The following is a 19,676-nucleotide window of genomic DNA, read 5'->3' on the forward strand; positions in this document are numbered from 1 at the left end:
AGGAAATGGAAAGACTTGGAAAAAATCATATTAAGTGAAGTAAGCCAGACACAAAGGAACATAGGCTCAAGGGTTTCCTTCATTTGTAATAATTAGTACACATCTAGAACCCTCCTAGCAGAGGATTACAATAGCTCAAAACGTAGGTACATGAGGTCATATAGGGTGAAACGAAATGAAAAGATCTCTCGGATATGGAAGTAAGAGCTTTATCTTGTGTGATTGTTGTTCTTAATATACTATGTTTTTTCTCTTCTCTTTTTTTGCCTTATGGTTAATCTCATGTTGTTACCATAGCTGATTTTTGTTACCTGGTATATTGTATACATGTTTATTTATTTGAAATAGGGAAGGGAAGGGGGGAAACAAGATGATTGGGAGAGGTGGGGGAAGAGAAATAGGGACAAAAAACATGAGAAGGGGTATCAATGTGTGAGAAGTAATATACCTACTACCTGATGAATATAACTGTAACCTCTTTATAAATTATCCCGACAATAAAAAAGAATAATCTACTTGAAAAAAAATAAATTACCATAAGGTCAACTTGAATTTAATGAACCAAGATATGGGGGACTAAGTGGGAGAGAAAACCACACAATAGTCATGGAAGACTACAGACTGGGTGGCATGGCTGTAAGGACAAAATAGGAGAGCGCATGTGTGTGTGTGTGTGTGTACGTGTGTGTGTGTTATGATAAAGATTAGTGCTTTTCTATCAGAATATAACCTTGTAGCATTCTGGAAGTAAGTGTTGGGTGCACTTCTGAAGGTATAAGATGCTTTGTTTCATTCTCAGGGAATACCATGTAGCATTGCCTTCTGTACAAGTCCTCAACACAGAGCAAGAATACTGATGATAATAACAACAACCATTAAAACCCCCTAGCTACTTCAGGAGCTGATCACACTGCACAGAGAACCGGCCTGGAATACACAGGGTGTGGTGGTGGGAAAGTGGGAAAAGCACAGCCTGTGTCTGTGTGTAAGGCAGGAAAAGGGGACTAAGATATGGATGGTAGAAAAGACACAGAAAGAAATAATGCACCTCTCTTCTGGCTCTTGTCTTGCAGTTCTAGCCCGAGCCCTGAGTTGACCACCCTATTATAGGGGCTGAGCTGCTGAACATTTCTGCAAACAGTTCTGGCCACGGTGGAGATAAGATGGAAGACTCTTACAAGGATAGGACTTCCCTGGTGAAGGGCGCCAAGGACATTGCCAGAGAGGTGAAGAAGCAGACGGTGAGGAAGGTGAACCAGGCCGTGGATCGGGCCCAGGACGAATACACCCAGCGCTCCTACAGCAGGTTCCAGGATGAGGAGGAGGACGACGACGACTGTTATCCCCCTGGAGACACCTACGATGGGGAGGCCCACGACGACGAAGGCTCCAGCGAGGCCACCGAGGGCCACGACGAAGAGGACGAGATCTACGAGGGGGAGTACCAGGGGATCCCCAGCACCACCCAAGGGAAAGACAGCATCGTTTCAGTGGTGCAGCCCAAGCGGGGTGAGTACAAGGACCACCGGGCGCTGGAGTCAGAGAGGAGAGCCGACGAGGAAGAGCTGGCCCAGCAGTACGAGCTGATAATCCAAGAGTGCGGCCACGGCCGGTTCCAGTGGGCACTGTTCTTTGTCCTGGGCATGGCTCTCATGGCGGATGGCGTGGAGGTGTTTGTCGTGGGTTTCGTGTTACCCAGCGCGGAGACAGACCTCTGCATTCCCAATTCCGGATCCGGATGGCTGGGTGAGTTGCATTAGTGAAAAAATGGTTTCGACATGCCCGAGTTATTGAGCCAAGGTGTCATAGAGACCAAAGACTGCGTTCACTGCGTTACACTTCTCCAACTTAAGGGGTTTTTTTTGTTTTGTTTTTGTGTTTTGCCAGTCCTGGGCCTTGAGCTCAGGGCCTGAGCACTGTCCTTGGGTTTTCTCAAGGCTAGAGCTCTACCACTTGAGCCTCAGCACCATTTCTGGCTTCTTTTTCTATGTATGTGGTACCAAGGAATCGAACCCTGGTCTTTGTGCATGCTAGGCAAGCACTCAACCACTAGGCCAAACTCCCAGCCCCTCCAAACTGCTATTTTTGTGGGAAAAAAAAATCTGAAAGATACAAAAGACAAACAATTGAGCAACTGACACCTGAATATAACCATAGCTATATTGTTGTGTATTCATCAATCCAACTGATTTTTATGCACTTACTTGAATGCAATTTGGACAGATGTGTTTTAACTTATATTGTTAATAAGTCATAGGACTCAATGACTGAGGTGGCCTGGGGATTACATTATCTTATGGTTGTTGTGGACTGACACCATGGCATGGTTCTAAACACCAGTGACTAGAAAATCGCCAGGCACTATGATCTCATGGGACTACTGCTGTATGTATGGCCTGTTCTTAACCAAAGTATGCTCACCTGGCACACTGGTACAGCAGGACTGGACTTGCATTGGTTTTTCCTTTATTAACTTCCAATGCTGTCTGCTCATGAAAGTTATTTGACAACTTTCCAAATACAGAGATTAAGTCTCTTTGATGCTACTTCATTTCATTTCAGTTTTTACATAATGCTGTAATTTGAACCTGTTAATATTTAATTAATCTCTGCTGATATTTATTTTTTCCTACAATCTATGAAAATGTCTGCTTACTTTTTTCAGTTAGCTTTATCCATAAAATATGCCCTGGGTAACCTAAAAAATATTTTCCTCAAGGTTTATACTTTTGTGTTGAAGCTAGAAAAGGTTCATCTTATCATAGGATTAGAAAAATCTATCTCACATGTGTTAAAATAATATGCCCTCTCTGTAAAATATCTAGACAGTAGATTGCCCTTTTAAATTAAATTTGCCACATGTTCAAGATTCTCATTCTTTAAAAAAGTGTCATTAGCATTCCAAATTTGTCTAAGGAGAGAGAAGGCTAATAATATTCTTACACAGAAGAATATTACCATTAAGACCCCATTTAAAGCTGGGCACTGTGTCTCATGCCTGTAATCCTAGTGCTCCAGAGGCTGAGATCTGAGGATGTGGTTCAAAGCCAACCTGGGCACTAAAGTCCATGAGACTCTCATTTCCAATTAAAGACCAGAAAACCAGAAGTGGTGCTGTGGCTCAAGGGGTAGGGCTGTAGCCTTGAGCTGAAGAGCTCAGAGACAGTACCCAAGCCAAGAGTTCAAGCCCTATGACCAACAAAAATGATGATGATGATGATGATGATAATAATAATAATAATGACACTAAGAAATTTTCTGTATAATTAGGATGGTCATTTTCTAACTTTTCTCTTTAACAACATAAAACAGGTAGTCCAGAAGAGAGTTATGTCATTTTTTTCCCTGTAATAACTTCTTCCTTTAGTATAGTTCTCCTCTGGCATTTATTCTTTTATGGTTAGCTGAAAAAACACATGGTGGGAGTCAGGTGCAGAGATACATAATTTGCATATTTTTGTTAATTCCTTTGTGTGCTCAGACATCAAAATGTAGACCTCAGTATGCTTTTGAAGAGAAACTGTGGTCATTTAGCAAACTGATCATCCCAGCAGATCTGTTTTGTTCCTATTTGGTTTCTGTTTATTTGGTAAGCAAGTATATCAATGTTAGCCTGGATATCAACATATTTTCAATATTTTGCTAAAGGAATATATCAGCTGACTGTTTCCTGAAGATAGATGTTAGAAATTCATTCACATAGATATTTAATCATTGTAGGCTAAGTCGATCCCAGCTCTACATTAGAAACATTATGGGAAAACTTGCCCTCAAGCCTTTATCTCCTGGATGCTGAATAGAAGCACAGCACATTGGGTCCTCTTATCAGTCTACCTGCCAAGCTCAGCACCCAGATGATGTGACACCCACAGGTGGCATTTGGAAGCATAGATAACAGCAGAGCAATAGAAACCCAGACTTTTCCATCTGTCAATAAATGTTGCCTGCTTTAGTGAATTAAAAATGTGTCCCCAGGAGTGTGTGGCTTCATTCTATGGTGTGAGTCTCCCAACAGAAGCTTCTTAATGGTTTCATAACCATGCCTTTCATACTTGCATTTCCATTATTTTGCCATTGTAATTTTGCTCATAATTGCATTCTAACAGAATCTCTTTAGACAAGCATTTAAATTGTTTTGCCATTTTCATTTAATCGGATAATAGCTTTGTAATATAATTACCATACCAAGTCACAACAATGGGATCAAAAAGCAAAAAGGAAAGATGCATGACCCGTGCCTGGTGGCATTTTGTGGATATAGATTTTCAAAATAGTTTGTCATTCCTCAAGGAAAACTAGGAATAAAAAATATGACCCAGTTTATATTTTAATTATTGAGGAGATTGATCCTCTTTTTGTGTTTGCCAGGAGATTGATTTCAAGGTAGCGAGGGTGTACAATGTGCTCATGTGTCTGGGTGGACGGCCTGGATGGTTAGATAACACTGTTAATTGGGCTGGAAGAAGTGAGAGTAAATATTTAATTATCTACTGAGCTGCTCTTTGGGGGAAATAAATGCTGTCACTTTAAGATAATCCATTCTCCATTGCCAAAGTCTATTTATTAAACATTTACAATGTGCACAGACAGTATTAGCACAGGGCCTAATAAGACAAAAATGAGAAGAGAAAAGATTTCTTTGTCCTAAGAAGTTGTAGTTTAGTGTAGAGAAATCACATTTGGATATCCATTATCAGATTAGGAGGCAAGTTATCTGTATCCAAAATCAGGAACTCATGCAAGGAGAGCTCTTTAGGGATAGGGTTCTGGCTAAGGCAGTGGGGAAAAGCACTAGATGTGGAAACTGTTCCAGAAATAGTCAGCAAGGATTGTCAGCTAAGGGGCAGTGCCCAGGCGCTGAGAAAAGAATAAATCTATGAGCTGGCCACTGGTGGCTCACACCTGTAATCCTATCTACTCAGGAGTCTGAGATCTGAGGATTGTAGTATAAAACAGCCAAGGCAGGAAAGCCAGTAAGACTCTAATCTCCGATCAGCCACCAGAAAACCAGAAGTGGAGCTGTGGCTCAAAGTGGTAAGGTGCTATCTTTGAGTAGAAAAGCTCAGAGAGAGCACCGAGGTCCTCAGTTCAAGCCCCACAACTGACAAAGAAAGAAAGAAGGAAAGAAAGAATGAATGAATGAAAGAAGCAATGAAGGAAAGGAAAAAATGAATGAATGAAAGAAAGAAGGAAGGAAAGAAAGAAAGAAAGAGTGGAAGAAAAGTAAGAAAGCAAGCAAGCAAGCAAGCAAGCAAGCAAGAAAGAAAGAAAGAAAAGAAAAGAAAGCAAGCTATATGTTGAGGGATATAGCAACAGGTCTGTATTACTGGCCCTGGCAGCAGGGAAGAATTCTTTGGTAAATCAGCCATCTTCCCTCCACTGTTGAGTGGGTACTGGTGGGTGTGCCCCGTGGTTCCACAACTGACCTGGTTCCTGCTAGGGCTGGTGAGGAGGACACAGTGGGTTCTAAGGCAAGAAGGACATGTGGGCATGTCAAGCTCAGCCCTACTCTGGTTCTGGCCCATGAGAGCAGAATAAGAAGTTTTCTGGATGTCTTCCAATGGAAGATTGGCTTCCTACTCCCTTGTGAGTTTAAGACCCACCTAGTGAGGGGCTTGTGAGAGGACCCCCCAGCCAGTCTCCTTCCCTTTTCATCAGAGCAGGCTCAAATTCATCTCTGACAGAATACAATTTGTGTGACTAAATGATCTAATGACATTTTAAGCATCTTACCTGGAATATGGGTAGACTGACCTGCCACAGTGGCTTGAATGCAGTATGAATAGACTGACTGTTACATGTAGGGCACTATAAGAAGACTGAGATGATTAAGGTTCAAAGTTCCTCTTACTAGAGAGGTCATGATGCTGCCTAGCTCTTGGTACCTTGGTGATATAGACAGACATGTCATCTTAAAAACCAGAGGAGGCTGGGCACTGGTGGCTCACACCTGTTGTAATCCTAGCTGCTCAGGAGGCTGAGATCTGAGGATCATTGTTCAAAGCCAGCCCTGAGTTCAAGTCCCACAACTGACAAAGGAAAAAAAAAAGAGGTAGACTGGGAAGTTTTCATCACTTTGGTCTAGGCTAGCTACTGAATGAATCCAGATATACCACACACATTACAGCTCTTAATTCCATGTTTGGCTTAGTGCCCTAGCATTTTCTTTGCAAGTCCTCTTGATTAAGTTATCCTCTGAAAGTATGTCCTCAATTCTTGGTAAATGACATCCCTTTGATGTCATTTGTCCCTTTGATGGAACCTAGAAGATCCAGGTTTGTTTGTGAATTTCAATAGTGTAATTATATACTGAGTTTAAACATTGTTCTCCCCTTTCCAAAACCCTAATGGAAGGTAGAACCTGCTTCTGGTATTTATAGAATGTTCACACTATCACAAATAAAGCACGTAAAAAGCAGGAATGTGCTGTTTTGAATGGGAACTCACTGGAGGGATATAAAAGAAAAAGATGCAAATGTTGGCAGATCACTTCTCAATACTGCTTAGCACTAACTGCTCTCTTCTTAGGATTCTGCCTACCTGTTTCAAGGAAGGATGGAGGGAAGAAGATTGCCAAAGGTGCCACAGCCAGAATGGGTTTATTTTTTTTAAATGATTTTAGGGATCTTTATATATGGGATGTTATTTGTTTTAAAGAAGAAACATGGCATCCTAATAAGGCAAAATTGCTAAATACATCATGTTGACACTCCCTTTTCTATGTATCTAAAATCATTCAGTTGCCTGTTCAAGAGCTGCAGGGAAGGTATTTCTTTTTTCATATATTTCTTATTGTAATTAATAGAAGGGTTACATGATATTTGCCAGACAGAAGGTGCATTAATTCACATACATTGATACAGGAAGATATTTCTTAAAGCTGTGCCATTTCCTTTTTGTTGTTGGTGGTGTCATTTTGGGAAAAACTTTTTACATGTTTGAATTTTTGTTTCATTGCATAGGAAACTGATATTAATATTATATATCTTCCGATAGTATAGATAACCAAATTTTACCAGTTATTATTACAGAATGGGTTTATTATCCATCAGTCTTTTTCTTCTTTGTCTTTATTTTTATTTTTTGACAATACAGAGGTTCGAAATCAGAACCTATTCCTTTAGGTATTAGCTGCTTTATCTGGAAATACCTATGTCTAGTTTTCTGGAGATAGCCAATTCCAAATTTCTGAGATCCCCTGCCTCCTTCTTTTAGTTGACTGTCCTGTGCACTAGTCTGCAAACAGACTGCAGTGATCAGCACACAGTGCCCTGTGTCCGTGTTGTTAGAAGATAAAGTCCCTGCCCTGTTTCTGAAGACAATGGCATGTCCAAGCTGGTCACAGAGTTATGCAAGGTTTTAGTTTTTCTATTCTACTTTATTCCATTAAAAAAATCATTTTCCATCTGATTGAGCTTTGGTCTTCATACTGATATATCCTCTGGCTCTGTTTAGCCTCTTGGCTGTCACATTAATCCTAATTAGAATTAAAATGCTATTGACTCATCCTGTCCCCCAATACTAGCAAAATCTTATTTGAATTCATTATTGCCAAATTGCAAAAGAAGATGAAGCAATTTGTTGGCATCCCCTTAGGTCTTACTTCTTCTAATCTTATTCATTTTCCTAAGAGGAGAGAGGGGTCAGGTATGGTAGCACACAAGTCTCATCCCGGCCATATGGGAAGCATAAGTAGTAGGACTATCATCTAAGCCAGAACCAGTCCAGAAAATAAAAAGCCCTGGGACCCTGTCTGGAATAATAAAGGTAAAAGAATGGAGATTTTGGTTCAAGTGACTACCAAGTGTAAGGATACCATAGTACCCCAGCAGAGAGGTGTCACCTATCACTGGTGTTGAACCACATAGCCTGAAAAGACTCCTCCATGCAAAAAGAATGATTTCCATAGGACAAGAAGGGAGCAGAAGCTTGCTACTAAGTGGCATTCTGGTACTGGGAGAGCTTGATGCTGAGGGCCATTGGGTATGACCACCATAGCACAGCTTTGCACCCAAAGGCTGTTCTTTTCACTTTTGCATCCTGAATCTCTGTATCCCTACATCCCAAGTCCCTCCTGGATGAGGGTTCCAATTGTGCTGCAATATTTGCCTTACAAAACCTCCCTCAGCCTGGACTCTCCCAAAGTCACTGGAGAACTTGCTGGTGTGTTGTCAATTTAGAGAATTTGTTTCTGTGGACTGTGGCTTAAATAAGGCAATCTAAACTGTTCATCATCCAACCAAGAGATCATATTAAATATGGATACTTCATACCTGTAGCTTGATTTCCGAATATCAAAATGCAATCATGCCCTATGGGAACTCTAACATCACAGTTCTCTCAAAAATAACAGTAAGAGCACTGGCAAAACCTGAGCATCCTCCAGAATGCTTCAGAGTATAGGAAGCTGTTCAGTTGCTTTCGTTCTGAAGAATTAGTCTCACAAATCATTTTAGTGAGTATTCCTGACATGCATATTTGCAAGCTGGCATTCTCATCTTATTCTTAGAAATTTCTTTGGGGCTTTTAGGACTGTTGAAGGAAAAAGTCTAAGAGACCCTTGGGTATACTTCTTACCTTCAACTTCAAAACCAGACCTTTAATTGACTAGAAAAGGAGGAGGAAACAGTGAGTTCTTTCCATTCACAAAGGATTCAGTATATGGGAATTTGGTTACAGGAACAATGTTAAGATCTTTAAATTATTCTTCCATCTCTCTGCTTTGATTCTAGTTAATGTACTTATAAGCAGAGAGTTGACCTCTCTTCACTTAACATCTTGACATTCTTTCACCAAAAACATTTTAGAGAGTCAATACATTCAGTTATGGGCCTTAGCATTTGAATGTATCCAGTTCTTTGTTTATTATACAAAAACTATGCTCCAATTAATTTTAGTAAAAGGATTTTGGGGGGAGAATTACTTCTGACATTCTTTTTTAATGAAATTGAAATAGATTTTAACAAATGAAAAATATTTTAGTTCTGTTTTCAAAATTATTGATAAAAGTAACATTCAAGAAGAAAAGGATACATTATGAAACATGTTGAATGTCAGAAATACTAAGCTGTTTAGTGCTGGGTGTGTAGCCTAATGGTAGAGTATGGGCTTGATATGGCTAGGATTCTGGATTTGATCCACAGTAGCACTTGCAAAAATAGTGAAAATGGTAAAACTTAGACTCCATAAACTTTAACACATATGAGAGAAATAAGAGAGGGAAACTGGAAGGAGAGAGAAAGAGAAGAAAAGGAAATGGAAAGGAAAAGAAGTGGAAGGAAGTCCTTTTGTAGGTGTTTGTGCTCTCCAAGTACTTCCTCATGATAGAAATGCTGATTTCCTGTGTTGAGGAAATAGTAGACTGATGATGACTTTACACAGATAAAAATGAGTAAGAGCTACTTTCCCTGCCCTGTGTCTGGACATATCACAAGAGTGAGGGTCGGAAAGGACCCACTTCCTGTCAGTGGCAGCTGCACCAGAGGCTCCTGCTAAGATTCCAGTGTACTGCAGGCCCCAGTTTGCCACTCATGATTGTATTGGGCTACTCACTTCCTGTTGAACTTCCTGTTAAACTTGGAAGTAGAAGGTGGGATTTGAGAGTTCATGAATTATGCTACTTGAAAATGAGGAGGGACAACCCTAAAGTATTTGTAAGTAAGTTTTAGTTCACTTCTAGTCATATAAATAATCTATTAGGCTCTTTATTTCACTGATGTACATTTTTGCTCAGTAAGATGTTTGTCTTAGGAAAAAATTAAGCTTACCTCAGCCAGAGTCAAAGCTCTTCTTGTTTGAGCTGATTTTTTTAATGGAAATGAAAAGTGTTTCATATACTTTTAAATTTATCATAATTGAAATGCTTCTTGATTATTCAGGCTATTTCTTTTTCACACTTTGTAGAATACATGTCTTTTCTGTGATGCTTCTGTTGCTGCCATTCCAACTGCATCTAACTCTTTTCTGGGTGTCTTGGTGCTGTGGTAGAAATAGCTAAATCACCTGCTCCTAAAGAGTTACAGGTTACACAAGAGCAAATAGTTACGGAATAATTGCTGAGCTTCATGGGGGAGATTTATGCCAGAGATTTGGGGTGTTAAGATGATACCAATTTCAAGCATCTGGCAGAGTAGTCTAAGACATTGGAAAGTTGGCTTTCGTTATACTCCTGTTTATGTTTTTCCTCTGACTGAAAATAGTACTTTGTAAATAAGGCTCAACTGTACACCAGTGAGGTGAGTCAAGTCATGAACTTAAATTGGTTTTATGGTAACGGGTAGGGTATAGCAAATGGTTTAAGGATTTATAATTAATATAAACATATAAATATAAATGTAAGGCCTTTACATTTAAAGTCCTTTATACATGGCATGTCTCTTGCATTTATCCTTTGATCTCTTGCCACCCTAAAGGGTCCTTGTGATCCTACAGTGTGGCTCTGTGGGGAAGACGCTGGAGGCCTTAGGTCACATTATGTTTATGGCTAGTTAGCATATAGGCTCATAAAATAGTACATAAGCTGGTCGTCTTCATTTTCCAACTTTCATCTACCACTCACTCTCTGCACTCAGATAGTCCAAGGTCAGGGGTAGTTAGGATTGCCAGATAAAATACAAGATGACCTGTTAAATTAGGGTGAGAAAAGTAATGAGAAAATTGTTTTTTTGTTGTTGTTGTTGTTTTTTGTTTTTTTTTTTGCCAGTCCTGGGCTTGAGCTCAGGGCCTGAGCACTGTCCTTGGACTTTCTCAAGGCTAGAGCTCTACCACTTGAGCCTCAGCACCACTTCCGGCTTTTTTCTATGTATGTGGTACCGAGGAATCGAACCCGGGTCTTCATGCATGCTAGCAAGCACTTTAACCACTAGGCCAAACTCCCGGCCCTAGAGAAAATTGTTTTGTAGCCAGGGTCTAGTACTTGTACATCTTAGGTCGAAGTCAGTGTTTCCAAGACATAAGTGTCCTAGTGAGACTTATAAGTAATATTTTGATTGAAACAACTGGATACAGACAAAATATATTTTCATTCAACAACACATACTAATGTCTATGTGCAATAGATGATGCATGAGTCATTTGGAGGAAAGTTTTTTCCAAAGTGAACATCAACAGTGAAGGTATGCACATTTTTCTCCACTAAGGGGATATATTGGCTTTCTTATGCCACTCTATCTCATACACAGTGGGAAGATTTCAGTATCACCAAACCACAGTTACAGCTACAAATCCCAGCGTGGACTGTGGGCAGTCAGAGCACAGTGCGATTCTGCTCAGTGGGAATTACTTCTTTGTGCCAGAATGGTGGTGATGAAATTTTAATGTGTCTCTTTTGGTGTGTTCCCTGTCTAGCCATGTGAAGTTAAATATCTTCATGCTGTGTAGCTTAGTTTTCTCTGAAGAATCTAATTGGATCTGAAATATTAAAAATATAACTGTATCCAAAGAGCTGGTTGAAAACAGAGTATTGATCAAAGTATTCACAGGGATGAAGTCTTGCTATAGGACTTAGTCTGGCATAAGCACACATACGCAAATGAAGGCAGATCACCTTGGAAGCAGATTATATAGGTGATTATTATCTTTCTACTTCAAACTTGTGAGATAAGTGGAAGTGGAATGAGAGATGTATCTATGGATACATCTTTCATAATTTACCACTACTCACCAAAAATACTTGCCCATCCATTCATCCACCATATTCTTAAGAAGTCCCTGAAAGACAGTTGTCTGCTCTGTGATAATAAATGTAAGGATCAACCAGATACAACTTTGTACACAAGATACTTGCAGTCTAAATGGTGAAGGAGCCAGAATACAGAGATTCGTTTGTTTCAGGAAGGAGTAAATTACAGAATGGCCTGAGGAGTATAGTATTAGAGCCAAGCTTTGAATTGTGGGTAGAATTTGGAAATGCAGAGATGGGAAAGGAGGCAGGGTGTGATCCTGGGAGACAGAACAGACTGAGCCAAGGCACAGATGCTTGAAAATCTTGAATTATGATGGACAGATTTCAGTTCAATTTTGTTCAAGCTAAATATACCTAAAGGGGAGCACTTGGAAAGGAGGGCTGGACTCAGCTGTTCATGGAGAGCCTTAGGTGAATTTGTTCAGGTATCAGTGGGAATGGTTGGTGTGTTGGCAGAGGCTGGTGAGGAGAGAAGTCTAGATTGGAGACTGATGTGTGTGGAGTGGATGTGAGAGGAGTAAGCCCCAGATGGAGAATCAGTTAAATAATACAGCAGAAATAGTCCTGCCAGTAGATGACAGGAACCTGACTGTGGAAGAAGGACTGAAGAGGAGAAGATGTCAAGAAATCCCTGGAACTTAACAATGAGTTGTGGGGCATGGGAGGAATATGTCATGGCCCCTGAGGCCTCAAGCCCAGGTGACAAACCTGAGAGATAGACAAGGCAAGGGGAACTCATGCATTGGAGAGGCAGTGAGTTTTGTTGCACTGCAGTGTAAGAACAGAAGTTATGTGTACCATACAAGCTATTGGGAACACACAGCAAATCCTGGGAAAAGTGATGCTCAGTGAATTTTTGTGGTTGTACTTGTTCCCATCAGGCCTACAATTGGTGGATCTCATAGAGTGAATGGGAGTATGAGAGCAAAAGAGCAAGAGAGTGAGGGAGAGAGATTAAAATGATGAACAGATAAATTATGAATATGCATACATTTATGGTTATCTACTGGTTGTATGTTTATATTTTAATATCTTTACATGTTCTAATTTATATATTTAAAAGGTATAATTTTAAATTATAACTTAATAATTATAAAATTATTAAGCTACAATTTATATTTATAGGATATCTATATCTTGATGCTGCATTCCTCATAATCTGGACATAATTCCAGAGCATAAAATACTTTCATAAGTGCCTTGAGAAATCAAGTATTCCAGATAATGATCATTGCTCATATGCCCATTCCTTGAAACTTAAATGTTGATTATGTCATACATTATGTAGGTTTGGAATTTGTAGATTAGAGATTTGCCAGGTAATTCTTCTTTGACATCAATAGAGGTTTCACAGAGGAGTTCTGGTAGATAGTCTGCTTTGGAATATCTGGATGGCCAGAACCTTGGAAGTGATGGTTGACACTGGGTTCCTGCTAAGGAGAGCACCTGTCATACCCTGGTTCTTCTCTGAGTGGCCTCAGAATAGGCTCACTTATATACCTGTAGTGTTGTTTTGAGAAAGCTTTGTCTTAGGTTTTAGAGGAAGAAACAAAATGGACTCAGCATTCTTTTTTGAGGCATAATACAGTAGTAGTAATTATTATCATATAATATAAATAATATTTAGCATAATCATTATTTAATCAGACCATTAGTATTGATTAAAATTCCTACCTCTTTCTTACTCCCCAAACCATTATTTCCCCACTAATCTGAGAAGCAGATGACTTACTGCTCACTCTAGACATAAATCATTAATAATCATAATAATAAAGATAATCAGCTGCCAAACAATAGAATCAGCACTGTGGGTCAGCTCCTGAGAACTGGGTAATCATCTCTGAAATGTCTTATTGTACCACTGACAGTTTGGAGTGGAGGGTATTCTGTGAACTTCCATCACTTAGCACAATAAATCTCAAGTATCAAGAAGCACTACCCTGAAGCCACCCCAGCTTCCCCAGGAGAAATGGATTATGAGCAACATCTTCTAGTTCTAAGTGTTTTCAATGTTTAAAGACCCAACTTAGGTGTTTGCCTATTTGGGGAAATCATAGGTTCTATCAGAGCATCTGCAATGGCTGGGGAATTTTCTCTGGACACTTAGCAGCAGCAACATCAACAACAAACTTGCAGGTAATTTTGCAAGCGTAGTCTTGGAGGAGTTGGATAATTATTTTCTAATTAATGATAAAACACTGTTGGTTTTCGACTTCACTCTCAGTCCTTTTCTTCCTGCCACAGTCCTCTGTTCCCAGTGCCCCGAAATGCCCAGACTTAAGTGATGAGACTTTTGGTCCATCCAGGCTTTCCTTTACTACAAAGTATCCAAAACTTTAATATAGAGCCAAGATTGTTTTCTTGGTTTGGTCCTCCACAGTATCAGTTACACCAATGGACATTTTCAGCCAGGTGTAAAAGGTTCCCCTTTCTCCTGGTTTTATGGAGGATCAACGCATGCCATGAACTGTGAAGTATTTCCGGATGACACTGAGACTGAGCACTTAGCTTCCATGTAATCCCTGTTCTATGATATGCTCTGCGTTTTCATTATTGATGATAAACACCCAGGGCCAGGAGCGTGGCCTAGTGGTAGAGTGCTTGACCAGCATACAGGAAGCCCTGGGTTCAATTCCTCAGTACCATATACACAGAAAAAACCAGAAGTGGTGCTGTGACTAAAGTGGTAGAGTGCTAGCCTTGAGAAAAAAGTGTCCAAGGACAGTGCCCAGGCCCTGAGTTCAAGCCCCAGGACTGACAACAACAACAACAAAAAGATAAACACCCTGTGAGGCGGGTTGTCTTCTTCTCTATCTCCTTTTTTTTTACTAATTGATGGTGATCTGCACCAAGCCAGAATGCTCAGGTTAAGGGTCAACTCCAACTCTTCCTTGTCTCACCCATTTGTTTACAAGAACCGGAACTTGGCCTACTAAACATACCTCTAGCCTTTTCTCTTCTCCACATGTGCTTCTTCTGGGATACTGAAATTACCTGCACAATGATATTCCTTAGGTTGATCTTTCCAGAGTTAGGGCTAGAGGGTGAGGAGAGCAAGCTGCCTGGCACTCAGTCAAGGAAGCAGCCACTCGCAGGGTTGTACAAGTGCAGAGCAGGCACCTGAGGATGAGGGCCTCCTTGAATGTGCTGCAGGCTTTTCAGGGGCCTCCCTGAAGTGCCTTGGTCTCCTGGCCTTTCTCTCCTCTCCCATTCAAGCTCTTCCTCATTCTTGTCTTTGAGTGCAAATTATGCCCAATCTATTTTTCAGTTGCTCAAAGGATAAAGATAAGTTGTCTCTTACCTCTTTTCTTGCTCTATCCTTTATCACTCTTCTTCTGACCCTAAATTTTTTGTTCTGTCCACCCTGAATCACCTGAAGAGTGTGCTGTGCTCTGACCACTTGTGTAAGACCACGGACTTCTTCCCTCCCTTGTCATTTTCTGGGAGAGTTCCTTTTACAAGGCAACTTCATGTTCATGGTTCCAATCCTAGCACAATCATACTTTTCATGTAAAACCTTTAAGCACTTCCTAGAACTAATTAAGCTGCGCCTTCCTTTTCTCCCCTTTAGCATAATGTACTAACTTTAATTACAGCATGTGTCTCATTCTGTGGTAATTACTTCTTGTATGTTTTTAATCTCCCAGGAAAAAGAAGGTTCGAAGGCCCAGCTTCACATTAGAATGGCATGGACACTTTTTTAAAAAAACTATTGTCTCCTCAGCCACTCCAGACTTGACTCCACACTTCAAATCCCTGGCTGTGGCCAGGGAATCTGTGTTTGAGTTTTCTTAGCTTTTAAGCTGATTCTACTGAACAAGCATATCCCAAACCACTCTGCGCAGTGAGCTGCTGGGAAGGAAAGGCCATGTCCTAGCCATCCAGGTTCATGGGTCTCCCCTTCCTCTCTGTCCATCATACCTGACAAGAATCCTGGCTTATAGCAAGAGCTCAATCCAGAGTTCAGTGATCACTGGCTCTGCTTGCTGCATTGGTGATTGGGATTAGTGAGGGTCTGGTTCAGCTGAGAGGTCGCTTTCATCTCCTCCTATGCAGGGTAGAATGGTTGATGCTTGCAGAGCAAAATGCCATTGGTGTGGGACAGATATGAGATACCCATAATGTACCTCAAAGTGACTTGATGCTCTTTATTTCTAAAATGTGTGTGTGTGTGTGTGTGTGTGTGTGTGTGTGTGTGTGTGTGTGTGAATGATTTGAATATGAATTACTTTTGGGGGGAAGCAGGGCTGCAGAGCCATACATGTGAAAAAAACCTCAGTACCCCTTCCGACCCAGTGGTCATACTGTATCATGTCTACTTGAGTAAGCACTTTAGAGAACCAGTGGGCTTCTTTATCGACTCTCATTGGGCTGCATTATTGAGACTCTTCTACTGCCTGTTTACTCACTGGATTTTATGAAGGTGTCTTTGGCTTCCATATGCTGTTTACTGTCCAGGCAGACTTAAGTAGCACATAGCATTGTTATTTGGCACAGCTTCACCTATCTGTATAAGCATACAACTTTCATCGCTGCCTGCATCAAATGCTTTTTAATGTTGCTTTCCAAATGTGAAGGTCAGAGATGTGGTAAAGAACACATCTGATATTTACAGTTCTTTCTAGCTAAGGTGAACTGACCTCTGTTGTAAACACTCTCCAATGTAAACTAGAAGAAGGCTCCCTCTCCTTCGCTCAAATGCCTTTGGTGTTATTATTTTCTTTGGTTTGGGGAAAGTCCACGGGTATTTAGATAGTTTCATCCATCTATCTGTCTGTTCATCTGTCTATGTATCTATGTGTCTATGTATCTATTTATTTATCTATGTATCTATGTACCTTTCTATCTATATCTCTGTCTGCATATATCAGTCTCTATAGATAGATAGCTGGAGCTAGAGCTATAGACATAGATATAGATACAGATGCTCCCACGCTGCCTCAGCTTTGATCCCCATTCAATACAAATAAGGCTGCAAGGTCTCCTCTTACCATAAAATTTTCTGTTTTATGATTTGAGTATTTTTATTATCTTTGAGTAGTTGTACAAAGGAGTTGCCATTCAGCAAGGCAGTTTATGAGTACAGGCATCTTTTTATTTTTTTATTTTTATTGTTGGTAATATATAGGGGGGCTACAGTTACATTCGCCAGGTAGTAGATGCATTAGTTCTCACACTTTGATACCCCTTCTCATGGTTTTTGTCCCCATTTCCCTCCTCCCACCCCCTCCTAATCATCTTGTTTTTTCCTCCTACCCTTTCCTATTTCAAATAAATAAATAAATGTATATATAATATACCAGGTAACAAAGTCAGATACTGTAACAATTAACCAAAGGGCAACAAAAGAGAAGAGAAATAGCATAGTGCATTAAGAACAACAATCCTACAAGATACAGCTCTTTTTTTCCATATCCTAGAGATTCTTTCATTTAGTCTCATCCTATATGATCTTATATACCTAGGTTTTGAGCTATTGTAATCCTCTGTTAGGAGAGTCATAGATGTGTACAAAATTTTCTGTTTTTTAATATTACCAGTTTATTATATATATATTACTATCTATGTCTCTAGAGATAGAGATAGAGAGATGTATTTGAGGTTTAAAAAAAAACTAGATTTGGGTTGGGGAAGGGAAATGGGGACCACGACATGAGAAAGGGTATCAATGTTTCTGAAGTCATGCACCTTCTATCTGGTGAATATAATGTAACCCTTCTATTAATTACAATAAAAATGTATGAAAAAAACTAGATTCTTCTTCCAGTGCTGTTTCAAGTGCTTTCTTTGTAGAACTTGAGGTGAGGGAGGCCATAATTCTCATTTTGCTTCCTTCACAGTTCTAGAACTCTCTCCTTTCCTTCCATTATCCCTTACTATTCCCTTTTGTTTTCTCCCTTTTCCTCTTTACCTCACCAATCTTAACTGTTCTTTTGCCCATTTATTCCCTATGAGATAGGGACTATTATTAGCCCCATTACACGGAGGAGAAAACTGGAGCATAAGGAATTCAAGTAACTTAGCCAGGACTTCGTCGCCAGGGATTGGAGAGCAAGGATCCAGATCTAGGTCATCTGTTTCAAGGTGTGGGTTCTTAAGTCTTTACCACCTGATCCAAAGTTCTGAATGCTAAGAGGTAGCAGGAAGAAGATGAAGAATACAGTATTTGATTTATATCCCTCTCCCCAACTCAACTTCCATTACTTTAATACTGGTTTATTTATTTACACTTTTAATGAAATAATACAATAGAAAAATAAGTCCTGAACATGAAACTTGGTTTTTATATTGTTATATCTTATACAGATACAGAATTCAAAACTTCTTTGTACTAGGGTTTGAACTCAGGGCCTGTTTTTCCCCTAAAGGCATAAATGTTCAAACCAGTAATATAATAGTGCAATAAATATTTTTAAATTCTGTGATAACAGACTATATTATTTCTTATATTATTCCTAGAAATGTCAGTTACTAAAATTTTTATGCACTTTCATATAAAACTTCTATTTTATCCTAAGCAAATCCTCACATTAAAAGTAAATATGACATTATCCCAACAATACAGTTTTTAAAAAGAAGTAAATATGATCATTGCCTCATGGAGATTATTTCTCCATGAATTCAGAATATCAGAATAGAAAGGTTTCCATTGAAAATAAGTTTATAAATAAAGAGTACAATGAATTGTAGAGTCATGTATCAGCCAGAGAAAAAAATGCCTAAAACAAATTTTAAAAACCAATTGGCTGAAAGTTGCTAGGTGAAAAGACATGGTCAGACATTTTCTAAAATTGTTCTGCTTTGTTTAAATATGGTTTAAAATGAAGTTGGAGGGAAAATGTGACTACTTCAGGGACTGTCAGAGAGAATCAAAGGCAGCTTAGCAGTGAGACAGAAATGGAAATGTGATATTTATCAGGGGAAATGTGGGTAAGACTAAATAAAACAAAACAGCCCCTTTGTTAGTAAATGCCTTAATGAGGAGGCCATGCTTCAGGCCTTTTTGTCATCTTCTGAAGACAGAGGTAGGCCTGGCCAAGAATGGCCTTCTCAGAGATATGAGCAGAGTAGGTTGAGTTAGGTTCTGGGCTGAAATCTGGGCTACATTAAAATCTTCAGTATACTCAGAAAAGAATCTGAGATTCACCGTCAGACTACTCTTCTTTTTTTATATTATAATTAATAGAAGGGTTACATTATATTCACCAGATAGAAGGTGCATTACTTCACAAACATTGATAACCTTTCTCATGTTTTGGTTCCCATTTCTCTCCCTCCACCCCCACCTCTCATCTTGTTTTCCCCCCTTCCCTATCCTATTTCAAATAACCAAATAAACATATATACAATATATCAGATGACAAGGTAAGATACTGTAACAATATGAAATAACCAAGGGACAGCAAAAGAGATGAGAAATAACATAGTACATTAAGGACAAAAATCACACATTATATGGCTTTTGTTTCTATATCCTGGAGGTCCTTTCATTTAGCGTCATCCTATATAGCCTTATGTATCTAGGTTTTGCTCTATTGTAAACCTTGGATCAGGAAGATGTGTTATTCTATGCAGTCATTAGAAAGAACAACATCATCCCATTTGTAAGGAAATAGAAAGACTTAGAAAAAAATCACATTAAGTGAAGTAAGTCAGAATCAAAGTAACATAGGCTCATTGGTTTCCTCATTTGTCATAATCAGTAGAAACCTTGGGCTCTCCTGGCAGACCACTTTTCTTATTGCTCTCTTGGAACTGAGTCAGAAGCATATCCCTAGTCCTAAGAAGGACATATCCCATGGCCAGGGAGCCCTTTTTAGGACTCAGATTCTGTAATTTGGGACATTTTGTTATTCCTAAATAACAATATCAAACTTCAAAATCTACTACAGAACTATACTAATGAGAACACCTTGGTATCAACACAAAAACAGGCCCTGAGGACCAATGGAACAGAATATCCATAAATAAACTCATAGACCTATAACATCTA

At 39.6% G+C, this 19,676-nt stretch overlaps 1 protein-coding gene across 1 annotated transcript in view; it reads left to right on the top strand.

The window, feature by feature from the left end:
* Positions 1-1,105: 1,105 nt before the first annotated feature.
* Positions 1,106-19,676, top strand: part of Sv2c (synaptic vesicle glycoprotein 2C) — a 92,720-nt gene continuing 74,149 nt past the window's right edge. The window contains exon 1 of the mRNA XM_090331136.1: positions 1,106-1,746. Coding sequence (XP_090187262.1) covers positions 1,164-1,746 — 583 coding nt within the window. The 5' untranslated portion in view covers positions 1,106-1,163. The remainder of the gene's footprint in view (positions 1,747-19,676) is intronic.

Source organism: Megascapheus bottae, chromosome 4 (assembly GCF_031878675.1).
Source record: "Megascapheus bottae isolate mThoBot1 chromosome 4, mThoBot2.hap1, whole genome shotgun sequence".
Taxonomy (NCBI): Eukaryota; Metazoa; Chordata; class Mammalia; order Rodentia; family Geomyidae; genus Megascapheus; species Megascapheus bottae.